Source organism: Mobula birostris, chromosome 9 (genome assembly GCF_030028105.1).
Source record: "Mobula birostris isolate sMobBir1 chromosome 9, sMobBir1.hap1, whole genome shotgun sequence".
NCBI lineage: Eukaryota > Metazoa > Chordata > Chondrichthyes > Myliobatiformes > Myliobatidae > Mobula > Mobula birostris.
The window spans coordinates 3,565,987-3,582,821 of record NC_092378.1 but is presented as its reverse complement, the minus strand read 5'-3'; the positions used below and the strand labels follow the sequence as shown (position 1 = coordinate 3,582,821).

General features: G+C 44.1%; 1 protein-coding gene across 2 annotated transcripts in view; it reads right to left on the bottom strand.

The window, feature by feature from the left end:
• fgfr1op2 (FGFR1 oncogene partner 2) overlaps window positions 1-16,835 on the bottom strand; it is a 65,320-nt gene that overhangs the window by 40,041 nt on the left and 8,444 nt on the right. The window contains exons 1-2 of one of the 2 annotated variants that reach the window (XM_072267379.1): window positions 11,366-11,508; window positions 4,987-5,123 (exon numbers count right to left, since the gene is read on the bottom strand). In XM_072267379.1, the coding sequence (XP_072123480.1) occupies window positions 4,987-5,121 (135 nt within the window). In that variant the 5' untranslated portion in view covers window positions 5,122-5,123; window positions 11,366-11,508. Of the gene's footprint in view, window positions 1-4,986; window positions 5,124-11,365; window positions 11,509-16,835 lie in introns of those variants that run through there. The other variant, XM_072267378.1, reaches the window with a different exon arrangement.

Below are 16,835 nucleotides of genomic sequence, written 5' to 3'. Positions count from 1 at the left end.
AAGGCAGAGATTGATAGGTTCTTGATTGGACGTGACATCAAAGGTTACAGGGAGAAGGCTGGGAAATGGGGTTGAGAGGAGAAAAAAAAAGTATCAGGCATGATTAAATGGCACAGCAGACTCGTTGGGCCGAATGGCCTAATTCCGCTCCTATGTCTTATGGTATTAAATGTCGAGTTCTAATAGATGAAGAGCATCCTGATGACCACAGCTCAGCATTCAATACTATCATCCCCTCAGACTTGATAAGATTATGACAGGTATAGATGGACAGACAGTATCTTTTTCCCAGGGTTGAAATGTCTACTACCAGAGGGCATGCATTTAAGGTGAGAAGGGGGAATTTCAAAGGGGATGTGAGGGGCAAGTTTATTTTTAAAACATAGAAAGTGGTGGGTGCCTGGAATGTGCTGCCTGGGGTGGTGGTAGAGGTAGATACATTGGACTTTTAAGAGAAGTTTAGATAGGCACATGAATGGGAGGAAAATAGAAGGACATGGACATTGTGTAAGCAGAGGGGATTAGTTTAGTTGGCCATTTGAATGTTACTTTATTTGGTTCCGTGCAATAATGTGGGCTGAAGGGCCTGGTCTGTACTGTATTGTATGCTCTAATTATACTCGGGGAATGGAGGGACTACTGAGAACTTCAAAGCCTCAAACCTCCAATAATTCACTTCTATTTAAGAATATAACCACTGCAAAGTGAGAAATCTAAATGTGTAGAGCAAACCACAATGGCGTGGAAAGGGGATGTTCAATGAGTTCTGATCCCTGTGACATTTTCAACACTGCAGACTGTGTATTGCAGTGTGTTTACAGAGCAGGCACGTCCGAGGGCTGAGAGCCTCACCGTGTCCTAAAGGCTAGAGATTAGAGAGATTAGTGCCATTTGTCACATGCACATTAAAACACAGTGAAATGTGTTGCTTGTGTTAAAAGATGTGCTGGGGACATTTATAAACGACCTGGATGAGGAAGTGGAGGGATGGGTTAGTAAATTTGCTGATGACACAAAGGTTGGGGGTGTTGTGGATGGTGTGGAGGGCTGTCAAAGGTTACAGCGGGACATTGATAGGATGCAAAACTGGGCTGAAAAGTGGCAGAATATAGCATTAATGGCAAGACTCTTGGCAGTGTGGAGGATCAGAGGGATCTTGGGGTCCGAGTCTATAGGACACTCAAAGCTGCTGCGCAGGTTGACTCTGTGGTTAAGAAGGCATACGGTGCATTGGCCTTCATCAACCGCGGGATTGAGTTTAAGAGCCGAGAGGTAATGTTGCAGCTATATAGGACCCTGGTCAGACCCCACTTGGAGTACTGTGCTCAGTTCTGGTTGCCTCACTACAGGAAGGATGTGGAAACCATAGAAAGGGTGCAGAGGAGATTTACAAGGATGTTGCCTGGATTGGGGAGCATGGCTTATGAGAATAAGTTGAGTGAACTCGGCCTTTTCTCCTTGGAGCGATGGAGGATGAGAGGTGACCTGATAGAGGTGTACAAGATAATGAGAGGCATTGATCGTATGGATAGAGGCTTTTTCCCAGGGCTGAAGTGGCTAGCACGAGAGGGCATAATTTTAAGGTGCTTGGAAGTAGGTACAGAGGAGATGTCAAGGGTAAGTTTTTTACGCAGAGGGTGGTGAATGTGTGGAATGGGCTGCCGGCGGTGGTGGAGGCAGAAACGATAGGGTCTTTTAAGAGACTCCTGAATGGAGCTTAGAAAAACAGAGGGCTATGGGTAAGTCTAGGTAGTTCTAAGGTAAGGGCATGTTCGGCACAGGTTTGTGGGCCGAAGGGCCTGTATCATGCTGTAGGTTTTCTATGACAATCCGCAAGTATTACCATGCTTCCTTTGCCAATGTATAATGCCCAGAATTTACTAACACTAACCCGTATACCTTTGGGATGAGGGAGGAAACACACAGTCAAAGGAAGAATGTATAAACGTTGTAGAGGACGACAAGAGTTGAACACAGATCACTGATCGCGGTGCTGTAAAGTGTTACGCTTACTGCAACGCTACCGCACCAGAGATTCCCATGAACTGCCTTCATACCGTGACCACAGAATGTACCACTAAAATCCAACATTCAAGCCCCACGTAACACAGAGGAAAGGCAACATTATCCTGAGAGTTTTATTACCACAGAGTCACCACTCTCATGGATTTCACATTCATTTATCACATGTCCATCGATACAGTAAAATGAAATGCACTATTTGCATTAACAACGAACACAACCCAACAATGTGCTGGGGACAGCCCACAAGTGTCACCAACATAGTATGCTGACAATTCTCAGAACAACACAAGCAGCAACAGAAACAGCACAAGCCCCTTTCCTCCTTTCCGCACACACAGACTCTCTCTGGTCTTCAACCTCCAGGCTTCGATCTTCGGTATTGACCAGAGGACTCAACACAAGCTCTCAAACCAGTGGGGATAACTTCACTTGGCCCGTCACTGAACTGTTCCCACAACCTATGGACTCACTTTCAAGGACCCTTCGCATCATCTTCTCGATATCTATTGATTATTTATTTAGTTTTCTTTTGTTTTACTTTCTATATTTGCAGTTTGTTGCCTTTTGCACATAGGTTGTTTGTCCGTATTGCTTTGTGCGGTCTTTCATTGATTCTATTGTGTTTCTTTGTATTTACTGTGAATGCCCAGAAAAAATGAATCTCAGGCTGTTTATGGTGACGTCTATGTACTTCGATCATAAACTCTGAATTTTCTAAACTCGCTGAAGATGGAACCCCGACCTCCACGCCTTGAATGGACCTGACCCTGGAAATTGCTGAGCTGGGGAACTAGCAGCCCTTGTGCCTTCTGCCCACATGTAAATCCAAACCCAGGACTCACCACCTGGATCAGGTCCTGATGAATGGACTTGCCCCAAAATGTCAACTGTGTACTTATTTCCACAGATGCTGCCTGACTTGCTGCATTCCTCCAGCATTTTGTGTGTGCTTCTTTTTCTTCAGGTTTTTATTACAGAAAATGATTTATTCAAGAATTTTTATTCACTGATTATAACACAGCAATATAGTATAGAATAATCAGGGATTCAAACTAATTGTTTCAAATTAAAATACAATTACTATCATGATTTGGGGCGGCACAGTAGGGTAGCAGTTAGTGTAACACCACCATAGCGCCCAGATTCAAATCCTGCCGCAGTCTGTAATGAGTTTCTACGTTCCCGTGACTCAGCTTCTCCCAATTTCCAAAAACATACAGGTCCGTAGGTTAATTGGTCACATGGTGTTAATTGGGCAGAGTGGGCTTATTTGGCCGGAAGGGGCTTTTTATTGTGTTGTATCTTTAAATAAAATTAAATATTTCTATCTACAACACACTGATTCCCAAGGGCCTTTAGGCATAGGAGCAGAAATAGACTATTTGGCCCATCAAGCTGAACTATTATCCCTCACAACCCTATTCTCCTGTCTTCCCCCTATAACTTTTGATGCACTGACTAATCAATCAACCTATCAACCTCTGATTTAAATATACCCAATGACTTGGGCTCCACACATAGCTGTGGCAATGAATTCCATAGATTTATTCCTCTCTGGTTAAAGAAATTCATCTTCAATTCTGTTCTGAATGGATATCCCTCTATTCTTTCAAGAACTTCCTCACTTTCAAGGACTTTTCATTTCATGTTCTTGATATTTATTATAATTAGTTTCTTTTATTGTCCCTTTTTGTTTGAAATGAAAGAGAAAATTGGTAGCTCCTGTTGGCTGCTTGTTTGTAGGGTTGTTCGCTCAGCCTGGAGGTTAGGCCATAAAGCATTTCATTATCAGTCAAGGTAACATCATTAGTGCACATCTGAGTGTTGTTTCTACTGAGTGCTCACAGTTCAACTCACTGTTCTGATTCGTTGGCTGTCGTGCTGGCTGCTAGTCTCCACTGGGTCTCAGCCAACCAGATCTCCTTGGCCCGTATCCCTGTTTATTGGTCGTTGTGAGCGTTGGTTCCTCGGGTGCCCAGGGCTCACCCCTCAGCCCTGATCCCGCAGATACCTCGGTTTGTAAATTGTGTCCAGATCAATATTCTTGTTAATAGAGCCTTCTGTTGAGAAGCAAGCTTCTAAGAATTCTCTTGATTTATTGTTTTGTGCTTCTGTCAGGATTTTTGTAGTTTCCCAGACGAACTTGTGTCTTCCTTGTCCTTCACGGACTGAGACAGGTGCAGAGAATCATGTCCTCTTGCGGCTAGCTGATGTTCATGTAGTCTATGTGTATAGTTTTCTCCCCGTCTACCCTACATAATGTTTGGGCAGTCTCCACATCAGATTTGGTACATTATGTCTGTTCTCTCCATGTGGGCTTTTGGATCTTTGGGTCTCGAGAAGAACATTCTGATGATTGTGCTGGGTTTGTGTGCTACCATTATTCTGTGTGGCTGGAGCAGGCTAGCCATCATTTTGGAAATATTTCTGTTGTTCGGTAGGGTCAGCCTCTTACTGACTGTTCAGTAGGAGTTAAAAGGTTGTTTCTCCAGACAAGACATCTTCTGGTGAAGTTTTTTGGAAGACCATTGGAATACTTTGAAAAGATGATTTCCTTCTTTCTTCTTAAGGTCCCCACTACTGCAGTGCGTTTCCACTTGATTGAATAGGTGTTCAGACACAACTTCATTTGTGGCAGTTTTGTTTCATATTTGCAGTTTGTTGTCTTTTGCTCACTGGTTATTTGCCCTGTTGGTGCAGTCTTTCATTGATTCTATTATGGTTATTGTAGTTATTGAGTATGCCCACAAGAAAATGGTGATATATATGTACTTTGATAATAAAATTTACTTTGACTCTATTTTGATTCTGTGCCCACTGGCCCTAGACTACTGGAAACATCCTCTCCATATCCATTGTTTCTAGGCCTTTCAATATTTGAATATTTTTGTTTCTAAGTTCTATTGCAACACAGTTTGGAAGGTGACTTTCACAACAGAATAATCAGCAGACCCCACCCACCTGCTTCATGGCTTCCACCCGCTTGTTAAGAGCAGTGGTTTGCTCGATGAGGGCCTCCGCTGCATTATCGTGTTCTTTCAGGCGCTCAACCAGTGCTTTTGCATCAGCCAGAACCTTCTCTATGGTACAACTCATTTCTGCAAAAGAATAGACCGTGTTACTTTATACCTGATGATATAACTCAGAAATATCCCAAAAATAGCACATCTCCCACACAATAGATTACTGTGCTGCACTTAGCCCAACGTTCCTCTGCTGGCTTTTTGGAATAACTGAACTAGTTGTTCCTCTCTTTCCCAACAGTGTATAAATTCCTCCGTTTCTTCGGTACAAGAGAAAGGTCCATCTAGTCCATACCAAACTGTTATTTTGTCTAGTTCCATCGATTCACACCTGAATCATAGCACTCCATACCCCCCCCCATCCATATGTCTATCCAAATTTCTCTTAAATGTTGAAATCAAACCTCCATCCATCACTTCCTCTGGTAGTTCATTTGACACTCTCACCATGCTGAATGAAGAAGCTCCCCCCTCACATATTTCACCTTTTACCCTTAACCTATGGATTCTAGTTTTAGTCTCAGCCTAGTGAAACAAGCCAGTTTGCATTTACCCTATCTATACCCCTCTGTACTGCCCTCACTGAGGTGCTGTAACATCAACCAGACAGTCTATTTCTACCTTTAATATCTTTCTATTTCCCTTTCAGGGTTCTTTTGAAGACCTTGACCAGGAGTTACATGCAGGCTTCGGTTCTTTGTAGGAATGGGACCCGTTCTCAGGGTTCCATGACTGGTCGCTATTCGACATACCAAGGATTTGTATAAATCTCGATGGTGTTCAGAAGCCTAAGATCTCAGGGCTCTGGAGATGGGTGGATCAAGGGTCAGTGTCACGGCAGGAGACTCATTTGTTGTCGGGGAGGCTGGAAAATCTTTCGTTGTGGGCCCGAAGACCCGAGGTCTTTGCGATCTTCAGACACAGAGCTCGAAAAAAGCAACAATACAGACTTTTAAGATTGTAAACCAGCGGGTTGTTGTTATGTCTCCAGCTCGCTGTGAAAATGGGGGACACCTCCCCCTTCCTTGCCAGGGAGAGAGAGAATCTGCGGGTTGTCGAATTCGGATGAAATGAGAAGCTTTTGGGGTAACTTTGGTCTGTGTCTTTGCTATTGCTTAGCACACACTTGGGCTCGGTGATGGTACCGATGTGCCTTTATTTTTGCTGGTGGGGGGAGGGGGGATCATTGTTTGCTGCCACTTACGCGTGGGAGGGGTGAGCTGGGGGCTTTGGGGTTCACACATTTAACTGTTGTTCATTGTTTGGGGCACTTCTCTGTTTTCATGGATGTTTCGCGACGAAAAAGCATTTCTCTGACATTAAACTTGACCTTTGACCCTTTGAACAATCAACCAAACTCCATTCAAAAATGACATGAGTCAGGATATAGCATCCCCTCGCTCTTCGAGTTTATTGCAGACTCAATGGCACGACAGAGTGAAAAACAACAAAATAAGTGCAATCCACACAAGTAAACATACACAGATAAGTAAAAAAACTTCGTTCAGTTTCCTGTAGGTAAGTATTATAGGATTCCAATAGGTAAGTACTACAGGCAAGTAGTATGTGTAAACCATTAGCATCCAGGTTAGTAACTAATAAACTCAAAAATAACATTCTATTTCATAAAAATCTTACTGACACCTTTAGATTAATTTCCAAATAATATGACACCAATTTACAAGCAATGCTTCTGCTGAGGAAACAACAGGATGGCTTTAGATGCTAATTTATTTAGCTCCTGACATAAACCTCTAACCTTCTGCCACCAAAATGCTTTCTTTCTTCCAGATGAGGAGGAAGATGGATAGGGTGGACCATTCACCAAAATTCACATATGTTGTGAAATTTGACTGCCCAGGAAGTGTCCTAATACAGATCTGAGACTGCTCATTTCAACATAAAAGCTGAATGTGCTTAATCACATAGAAAAACATAGATCAACTGCCTGAAGGGCAGATTGCCCTCATAGTTTTGCATACTTCTCTCAAATCTCCCCTCATTCTCCTAAACTCTAGGGAATAAAGTTCAAAGTACTTTTTTAATCAAACTACCCGTATGTCGCCATATAATACCTTGAGATTCATTTGCTTGCAGGCATTCACAGCAGCACAGAATACAATAGAATCAATGAAAAACTGCACACAAAGACTGACAAACAACCAACATGCAAATGAAGGCAAACTGTGCAGATAGATATATAAGAATGAGAATTTAAGTTGTAGAGTCCTTGAAAGGGAGTCCATTTAAGTTGTGGGATCAGTTCAGTTTGATGTTGTGGTGTGCGCCGAGCTTGGCAATTAGCTTGCAGACATTCCATCACCAGTCAAGGTGACATCCTCAGCGTCACTGACTTCGGTACACGAAGACCGAGAAGTACAACACTTTAACTGGGACGCCGTGGAGGTTCTGGTGTAGGCAAGAGAAATTTTAGGTGTGGTTTCTTCTGATTACTTTGCAAACAAACATATTGAAATAGACACCATCTATGAACACCTAACAGCCGAAGAGCTGCGAGCCAATAGAATTCAAAGGCCTACTGAAGGGGCGGCCAATTAGGATCAAGGCAAGAGAACAGGGTGGCTATATAAATGTGAGCACTCCCAGAGAGAAACACGAACAACTGCACATTGACAATGTCACCTTGACTGGTGATGAAACGTTAGCAAGCTAATTGCCAAGCTTGACGAATACCACAACATTAAACGTCTCAACCAAAGCTCCCAATATTCTCCACCACCCTGAATCAGTTCAGAGTTGAGCTGAGTGAAGTTCAGAAGCTTGATGGTTGTAGGGTAATAACTTTTTGAGCCTGTGGTGTCAGACCTGAGGCTCCTGTACCTCCTTCTCTATTCAGTTAAATGCTATTCAACCTTTCTCTAGAACTCAGGTCTGCAAGTTCTGACAACATTTGGTCACAGTCCATACCAAGCATGGGGCCAGTGATGGGCTCTGCCTGCTTCTATTAGCAGACTGACTTTGTCAGTTGGTTTACACTACAAATAGCTGATTGAGAAATGATGGTTGAGCAACTCGACATTTGGTAAGTTCCGGAACCACAAGAAAAGCTGCAGATGCCAGAAACATCACTGAGGATCAACATAGACTGGGTGACCGTTTCGTCGAACACCTTTGCCTCATCAGCCACAAAAGGTGGGATATTTCGGTGGCCACCCATTTCAACTGAACTCCCCATCTCCATTCCGTGTCTGTCCATGGGCTCCTCTACTGCTATGATGAAGCCACTCTCAGGTTGGAGGAGTAACTCATATTCAGGATGGTGGTAGCTCAGGATGAGGTTTTTGATGCTGCAGTGTTCATCGAGCTTGGCAATTAGCTTGCAAGTGTTTTGTCACCGGTCAAGGTGACACCTTCAGTGCGCAATTGTTTGTATTTCTCACTGGGAGTACTCATGTTTATATAGGCCCCCGTTCTCTTGCTTTGATCCTGATTAGCTGTACCTTCAGTGACCTTTGAATTCTATTGGCTCGTGTTTCTTTGGCTCTTAGGGGTGTGTAGATGGCATCTATTTCGATATGTTTGTTACAGAGTTATCAGAAGAGAACCACACCTCTAAAATTTATCATGCTCACTTTGTTTGCCTGCACCAGAGCCTCCTCAACGTCCAGTTAAAGTAATGCCCTAGGACTTCATGTACTGAGGTTAGCGATCCTGGATTCCGCGTCAAGCACATTCTGGATATACTTGTCACAAGGAGGACAGGTGGTACATTAGAGACATCCATCTACCAGAACAGTACACACACAGACCAGGTATTGAACTACCAACAGCAACCACCCAGTTTGCCACTAGAAAAGTGCATTTGCACCTTACTTAAGAGAGCACAAACACAATGTAGCACCACCGAACTTTGGGTCATGGAAGAGAAGCACTTATTCAAAGTGCTCAATTGGCACTTTACTCAATGTACAACCTTGCACTACACTAAGAACATCTCAGAAATGACAGCTCAACAGCTCAAACCTCACCACATTGCAATCGCAATCCCTCTCAAAACAACTGCAACTTTAAGGAAACTTGTCTCAAGAACCAAGGAACCAGTAAAGGCAATGGACAAAAGCAAAGTGGTGTACAGGATCACTTAAGAACATAAAACATAGAATAGTACAGCACATTACAGGCCCTTTGGCCCACAATGTTGTGCTGACCCTTAAACCCTGCCTCCCATATAAGCCCCCACCTTAAATTCCTCCATATACCTGCCTAGTAGTCTCTTAAACTTCATTAGTGTATCTGCCTCCACCACTGACTCAGGCAGTGCACTCCACACACCAACCACTCTCTGAGTAAAAAACCTTCCCCTAATATCCCCCTTGAACTTCCCACCCTTTACCTTAAAGCCATGTCCTCTTGTATTGAGCAGTGGTGCCCTGGGGAAGAGGCGCTGGCTATCCACTCTATCTATTCCTCTTATTATCTTGTACACCTCTATCATTTCTCCTCTCATCCTCCTTCTCTCCAAAGAGTAAAGCCCTAGCTCCCTTAATCTCTGATCATAATGCATACTCTCTAAACCAGGCAGCATCCTGGTAAATCTCCTCTGTACCCTTTCCAATGCTTCCACATCCCTCCTATAGTGAGGCGACCAGAACTGGACACAGTACTCCAAGTGTGGCCTAACCAGAGTTTTATAGAGCTGCATCATTACCTCGCGACTCTTAAACTCTATCACTCGACTTATGAAAGCTAACATCCCATCAGCTTTCTTGACTACCCTATCTACCTGTGAGACAACCTTCAGGGATCTGTGGACATGTACCCCCAGATCCCTCTGCTCCTCCACACTACCAAGTATCCTGCCATTTACTTTGTACTCTGCCTTGGAGTTTGTCCCTCCAAACCACCTCACACTTCTCCGGGTTGAACGCCATCTGCCACTTCTCAGCCCACTTCCGCATCCTACCAATGTCTCTCTGCAATCTTCGACAATCCCCTACACTATCTACAACACCACCAACCTTTGCGTCGTCTGCAAACTTGCCCCATCCTTCTACCCCCACATCCAGGTCATTAATAAAAATCACGAAAAGTAGAGGTCCCAGAACCGATCCTTGTGGGACACCACTAGTCACACCCCTTCTATGTGAATGTACTCCCTCCACCAAGACCCTCTGCTTTCTGCAGGCAAGCCAATTCTGAATCCACCTGGCCAAACTTCCCTGGATCCCATGCCTTCTGACTTTCTGAATAAGCCTGTGTGGAACCTTGTCAAATGTCTTATTAAAATCCATGTAGATCACATCCACTGCACTACCCTCATCTATATGCCTGGTCACCTCCTCAAAGAACTCTATCAGGCTCGTTAAACATGATCTGCCCTTCACAAAGCCATGCCGACTGTCGCTGATCAGACTGTGATTCTCTAAATGCCCATAAATCCTATCTCTAAGAATCTTTTCCAACAGCTTTCCCACCACAGACGTAAGGCTCACTAGTCTATAATTATTCGGACTATCCCCACTACCTTTTTTGCACAAGGGGACAACATTCGCCTCCCTCCAATCCTCCGGTACCATTCCCGTGGACGAGGACATAAAGATCCTAGCCAGAGGCTCAGCAATCTCTTCCCTCGCCTCCTGGAGCAACTTGTGGAGACTGCAACAAGAACTACATTGGCCAGATAAAGATGCAATCTCTCAATTCTATAAACAAACACATTGACCTCGATCCTATTTATGAGTCGATGTGGGCAAAATTCCAGAAGTTTGCCACACAACCAATCATCAATGAGATTTCTTCCCCACATCAAAATTGAGTTTCCATAATGACCAATCAGCTAGTTGAAAGATAAATATAGCCAGGCATTTGAAGGACACACAATTAACAGAGCACTGATGATGTCTTCTCGTATGGTGATGAAATGTTTGTGAGTAAATAGCCAAGACTGGAGAAAAACTCAATCTAACCTGAGTTACCCATTTTCCAAATTATTGCCAACATCACTCACATACATTGTGAAATTTGCAGTTTTGCAGCAGCACATAAAAAATTAGTAAAGGTTATAATAAAAAATATAAGTTGTGCAAAAAGAGAGGAAAACAGTGAGATAATGTTCATGGACCATCTCTTGTTTTCAAATCCATCCATTAAAGGGAGCTGCAGGGCAAGTTTTTCCACACAAAGGCAGGTGAAATAGAATCTGGTCTTATCATTGTTGTATACCATGAAATTTGTTGTTTTGTGGCAGAAGGACAGAAAAAACCCGTATAAATTAAAATATATATTAAATAATGAATACACAGTATAAAAAGTGAGCAAAATAGTGACTTGATGCTGTTTGTCATATCATCCCGTACCTGAAAGTGATTTATGTTGTTCCGTGGAGACTGCATCAATTGCTCAGTGAAGAATTTTGGTTTAGATTGGGTCCTGGCCAAGCATTGGACTGATTTAAGGCCTGAAGTTTAAATTGTGACCACAGCCTCTGGTATGGAGGAATCTTCAGAGTAACCACGATACAGGCAGAAGGAATCAGGATCAGGTTTAATATCAAAGGCACATGTTGTCAAATTTAATGTTTTGCAGCAATAAATAAAAACAGAAATGACAGTAAGAATATATATAGCATGCAATACACACACATACATACACATATAAATAGTGCAGGGAGAGTAAAATAGTGAACAAAATAGCATTGCACTAGTCCCAATGAGGGATTGACATGGAAGCAGGAGTCTTGACTGCTGAGATTGCTATGTAAAGGAAATCCTCCACCTACTTCAGAGAAACATTTAATCAAAGACAGTAATATTCTATTGGAATTGCAGAAGCCGCTTGTCACACTAATCACTCTCGGAGTTCCATTTAAGTGGGCTGCGCTTTACTATTTACACTAGATCTCAAACCAGCAGCAAGTGGTTCAGAGGCAGAGTGTTCTTTTTTAATGAAGACTGGCTATACTGCCCCCCCCCCCGGCAAAGAAAGGTATTCCCCATTCACACTGTATTCTCTCTCAGCTTTGAGGGACTGTTCAAAGCCTACATTTACGATGTACATGAGGGGGCATGTTTTAAAATATTTATTGAGATATAGCACGAAATAGGCCATTCAAGCTACATCACCCAGCAATCCCAATTTAATCCTAGCTTAATCACAGGACAATTTACAATGACCAACCAGCACGTCTTTGGACTGTGGGAGGAAACCAGAGCACCCAGAGGAAACCTACGCAGTCACAAGGAGACTCAAACTCCTTACAGACAGTGAACCCGGGTCTCCTGTACTGTAACCACCAACCACTACGCTACCATGCTGCCCCGAATTTTAGGTTGACTGGAGGAAACTATGGCGGTGGGGTGGGGGGGAGAATGTTAGAGGTAGTTTTATTTTCACACAGTGGTGTAAAAAACACACAGCCGGGGTGGTGGTACAGGCAGGTACATTAGGGACAATTAAGAAGCTCTTAGATAAGCACATTGATGATTAAGAAATGGAGGGAAGGGTTAAATTCAATTTGGAGTGGGTTAAACGGTTCGCTGAAGTCCTGTGCTGTACTGTTCTATGTTCTATAACCAACTAGCTAGGTTGTTAAGTCAGCTACAGCTCTGTGAAGCCAGAGTGTGCACAGCTCAGAGAGGGGAAGGATAGTAGATTTATATCCCTAAAGGAGATTAGAGACAGATGGGTTTTGTGCTTTGCTGGCTTACACAACAGCTCAGGACGAAAGACACGGAACCAACTTAGCACTGATTCTACACAGACCGCTAAACTCAGTTTCACAAAGCTTTTGTGAAAACATTTCGCCTGCTCATTGTGCATTAACCTTGTATCCACAGTGCAGTATTCTAGACTTCTTTAATTCCCCACTCTGGACTCCCACCTCTTCTCAAACAAGAAAAAATCTGCAGATGCTGGAAATCCAAGCAACACACACAAAATGCTGGAGGAACTCAGCAGGCCAGGCCTCGCCTGCCTATCATCTACCCCAGTGCCCCTCCTCCTCATTCTCCCACAGTCCACTCTATATCAGATTCCTTCCTCTCCAACCTTAAACTTTTCCACCGCTCCCCCACATACCTGGCTTCACCTATCTACTCCTCAGTTTTTTTTTTCCTCTACTCCTGTCGAAGGGTCTCGGTCCAAAACGCTGACTGTGCTTTTTTCCATAGATGCTGCCTGGCCTGCTGAGTTCCTCCAGCATTTTGTGTGTTGCTCAGATTTTGAGCATCTGCAGATTTTTTCTTAGTTGTCACCGATCCCCTTCCAGCTTGTCCTCCTTGCCCTCCCCCCAGCTGCTTATTCTGGCATATCCTCCCTTCTTTTCCAGTCCTGAAGAAGAGCCTACCCAAAATGTCCACTGTTTTTTCATTTTCATAGACGCTGCCTGACCTGCTGAGTTCTTCCAGCATTCTGTGTGTGTTGCTTTGAAACTATTTAGTAGCAGCTGCAGCAGGAAAGGCCAGCAATTGTTCGGAGAGTCTCACTTACACTGAAAGTTGACTAAGATTAAACCACATATAGTATTAATGGTAAGACTCTTGGCAGTGTGGAGGATCAGAGGGATCTTGGGGTCCGAGTACATAGGACGCACAAAGCAGCTGTGCAGGTTGACTCTGTGGTTAAGAAGACATACGGTGCATTGGCCTCCAACATCGTGGAATTGAATTTAGGAGCTGAGAGGTAATGTTGCAGCTATATAGGGCCCTGGTCAGACCCCACTTGGAGTACTGTGCTCAGTTCTGGTCGCCTCACTACAGGAAGGACGTGGAAACCATAGAAAGGGTGCAGTGGAGATTTACAAGGATGTTGCCTGGATTGGGGACCATGCCTTATGAAAACAGGTTGAGTGAACTCGGCCTTTTCTCCTTGGAACGACGGAGGATCAGAGGTGACCTGATAGAGGTGTACAAGATGATGACAGGCATTGATCGTGTGGATAGTCAGAGGCTTTTTCCCAGGGCTGAAATGGTTGCCACAAGAGGACACAGGTTTAAGGTGCTGGGGTGTAGGTACAGAGGAGATGTCAGGGGTGAGTTTTTTACTTAGAGAGTGGTGAGTGTGTGGAATGGGGGGCCGGCAATGATGGTGGAGGCGGATACAATAGGGTCTTTTAAGAGATTTTTGGATAGGTACATGGAGCTTAGAAAAATAGAGGGCTATGGGTAAGCCTAGTAATTTCTAAGAAAAAAAAAGGAAGTTAGAAGATGGTGGGGGGGGGGAGGGGTGGAGGGAGGAAGAAACACAAGGTGGTAGGTAAAACAGGGGCCGGGAGTAAAGAGCTGGCAAGTTAATTAGTGAAAGAGATACACAGCTGGAGAAGGGGGATTGTAAAAGGAGAGGACGGAAGGGCATGGAAGAAAGAAAACCAGAAGCACCATCAGAGGGAGGTAATGGGCAGGTAAGAAGGTGAGAGAGGGAAAAGGGAATGGTGAGGGGGGAGGGGGGCATTACCAGAAGTTCAAGAAATTGATGTTCATGCCATCAGGTTGGAGGCTACCCAGGCAGAATATAAGGTGTTGCTCCTCCAACCTGGTGTGGCCTCATTGCAACAGTAGAGGCGGCCATGGACAGACATATTGGAATGGTAATGGGAGGTGGAATTAAAATGGGTGGCCACTGGGAGATTCTGCTTTTTCTGGTGGACAGAGCATAGATGCTTGGCGAAGCGGTCTCTCAACCTACTTTGGGTTTCACCAATACACAGGAGGAGCACAACAGGTTCACAGGTGAAGTGTCGCCTCACCTGGAAGGACTGCTTGGGGCTCTGAACGATAGTGAGGGAGGAGGTATAGCCCTTGTTCTACCTGCAAGGACAAATGCCAGGAGGGAGATCAGCTGGCGCCAAACTATCATACCCACAACACACTAACCCTAACCTATACGTTTTTGGAATATCGATGGAAACTGCAGCACCCGGAAGAAACCCACACAGTCATGGAGAGAATGAACAAATACCTTACAGATAGTGGCGGGAATTGAACCCCAAACCAGTGATTGCATGCATCATCAAGCGATTGCGCTAACTTTTTGGATGGTGCAGCAGACTCAAAGGACTGATTAGTCTTCTGCTTTTGAACTTGTGTAACTGCTCAGTCTTGATCAATGGCTCATGCAGTGAGACGTCAGTTTAATCAGCTTAAACTTGCCCATCGTCCAATGTTGGCAACCAGACACTAGCTAACAAAATCTGGCATGTGGGCAGCGTAGCAAACACACAAAATGCTGGAAGAACTCAGCACATCAGGTAGTGTTTATCAGGGGAATGGGCAATCCATATTTTGGGCACAGATCTTTCATTGGGACTGGAAGTACAGAGGAGAGTTAGTTGGAATGACAAAGTGGGCGGAAGGGGTAGAAACAATGGAATGGTGGGTGATAGACAAGTGATCAATGGGGATGAAATGTGAAGCTGAGAGGTAATAGGTGGAAATGACATAGGACTGAAGGAGGAGGAATCTGATAAAAGAGGGCAATGGACCAAAGGATAGAGGGAGGGAGATGAGGAGGGGAACTTGTGAAGAAGTGTATGAGTGATGGGCAAATCAGGAGGGTTGGGGAAAGGAAGAGGTGAGGGCTGAGGGTGGGTGGTAGGGTAGAAAGGAATGAGGAGCAGAGGGGAGAAGGGTTACCAGTAGTTAAAGAAATTGATGTTCATACCAACAAGGCAAATTATGAAGTGTTGCTCCTCCTATCTGCATCTAGCTTCCCTCGATATGGGAATGGGAAGTGGACTTAAATGGTTCAGTGAGCAGAGAGGTGGTGTTCAATCAGGAACTGGATCTCACCAATGTAGAGGAGGCCACACCGGGTGTACCTGATGCAATAAGTGACTCATGGGAAGAAATGGAAGACATGGAAGGACTGTTTAGTGCCCTGGATAGTGGTGAGAAAGGAGGTGTAGTGGCAGGCGGTAACACTTCGAATGGTTGCAGGCATATTGCCTAGAGGAAGCATTTATCCCTGCATCCTTCCAAACCATGCTCTCTTCTCACTGTCAACATGAAGACACCTTGGTGGTGGCAGGGTATTCATTAGTCTCACAGCCTGAGGTAAGAAGCTGTTACCCAGTCTGACAGTCCTAGACCTGATGTTCCTGTACCTCCTTCCTAATGGTAAGGAGTCAAAGAGATTGTGGGACGGGTGATGGGGATCCTCAACAATGCTTTGGGCCCTTCATCTGCAACATTCCCAGTAAATGTGACAAAGAGGGGGGAAGGCAGACCCTGATGAACCTCTCTGCGGTGTTTGCTATCCTTTGTAGGGTCTTTTGTCCAATGCCTTGCAGCTTCTGTACCACACAATGATGCAGCTAGACAGGACAGTCTCAGTGGTGCTCCTGGAGACAGTTGTTAGAATGGGGGCAAGCAGCCTTGCATGTCTCAATCTCCTCATAAAGTGTAGGAGGTCTTGTATCCCCACATGATTAGTGTAATTGGTTTGAATCAACTGGTTATTAAATTTACAACCAACATTTAGTTTAGATTGTGGACAGCATCAAATGACCATCTCTTTGTTGCAGCAACAGAATTTTGCAAAGGAAACTAGAGCATAAATATTAGCAAATAACACAAAATGTTTCACATGGAAATGGCTTGAAGATGAGATTCAAAGTGTCTTAAAGAACATGTATAGACTGTACAATACACAATAAGGAATCTTGCCAAGAATTCTTGGCAGAATCTTTCAAATTCACAAACTCTGCCACCAAAAAAGACAAAGGCTACCACCTGCTATTTCTCCAGTGTTAAATTTAATGGCCAACTGTTTTGAACTAATTACAGGTTCATTCCCTAAGGTACTGTCTGGATGCCAATGTTGAACAGTGGG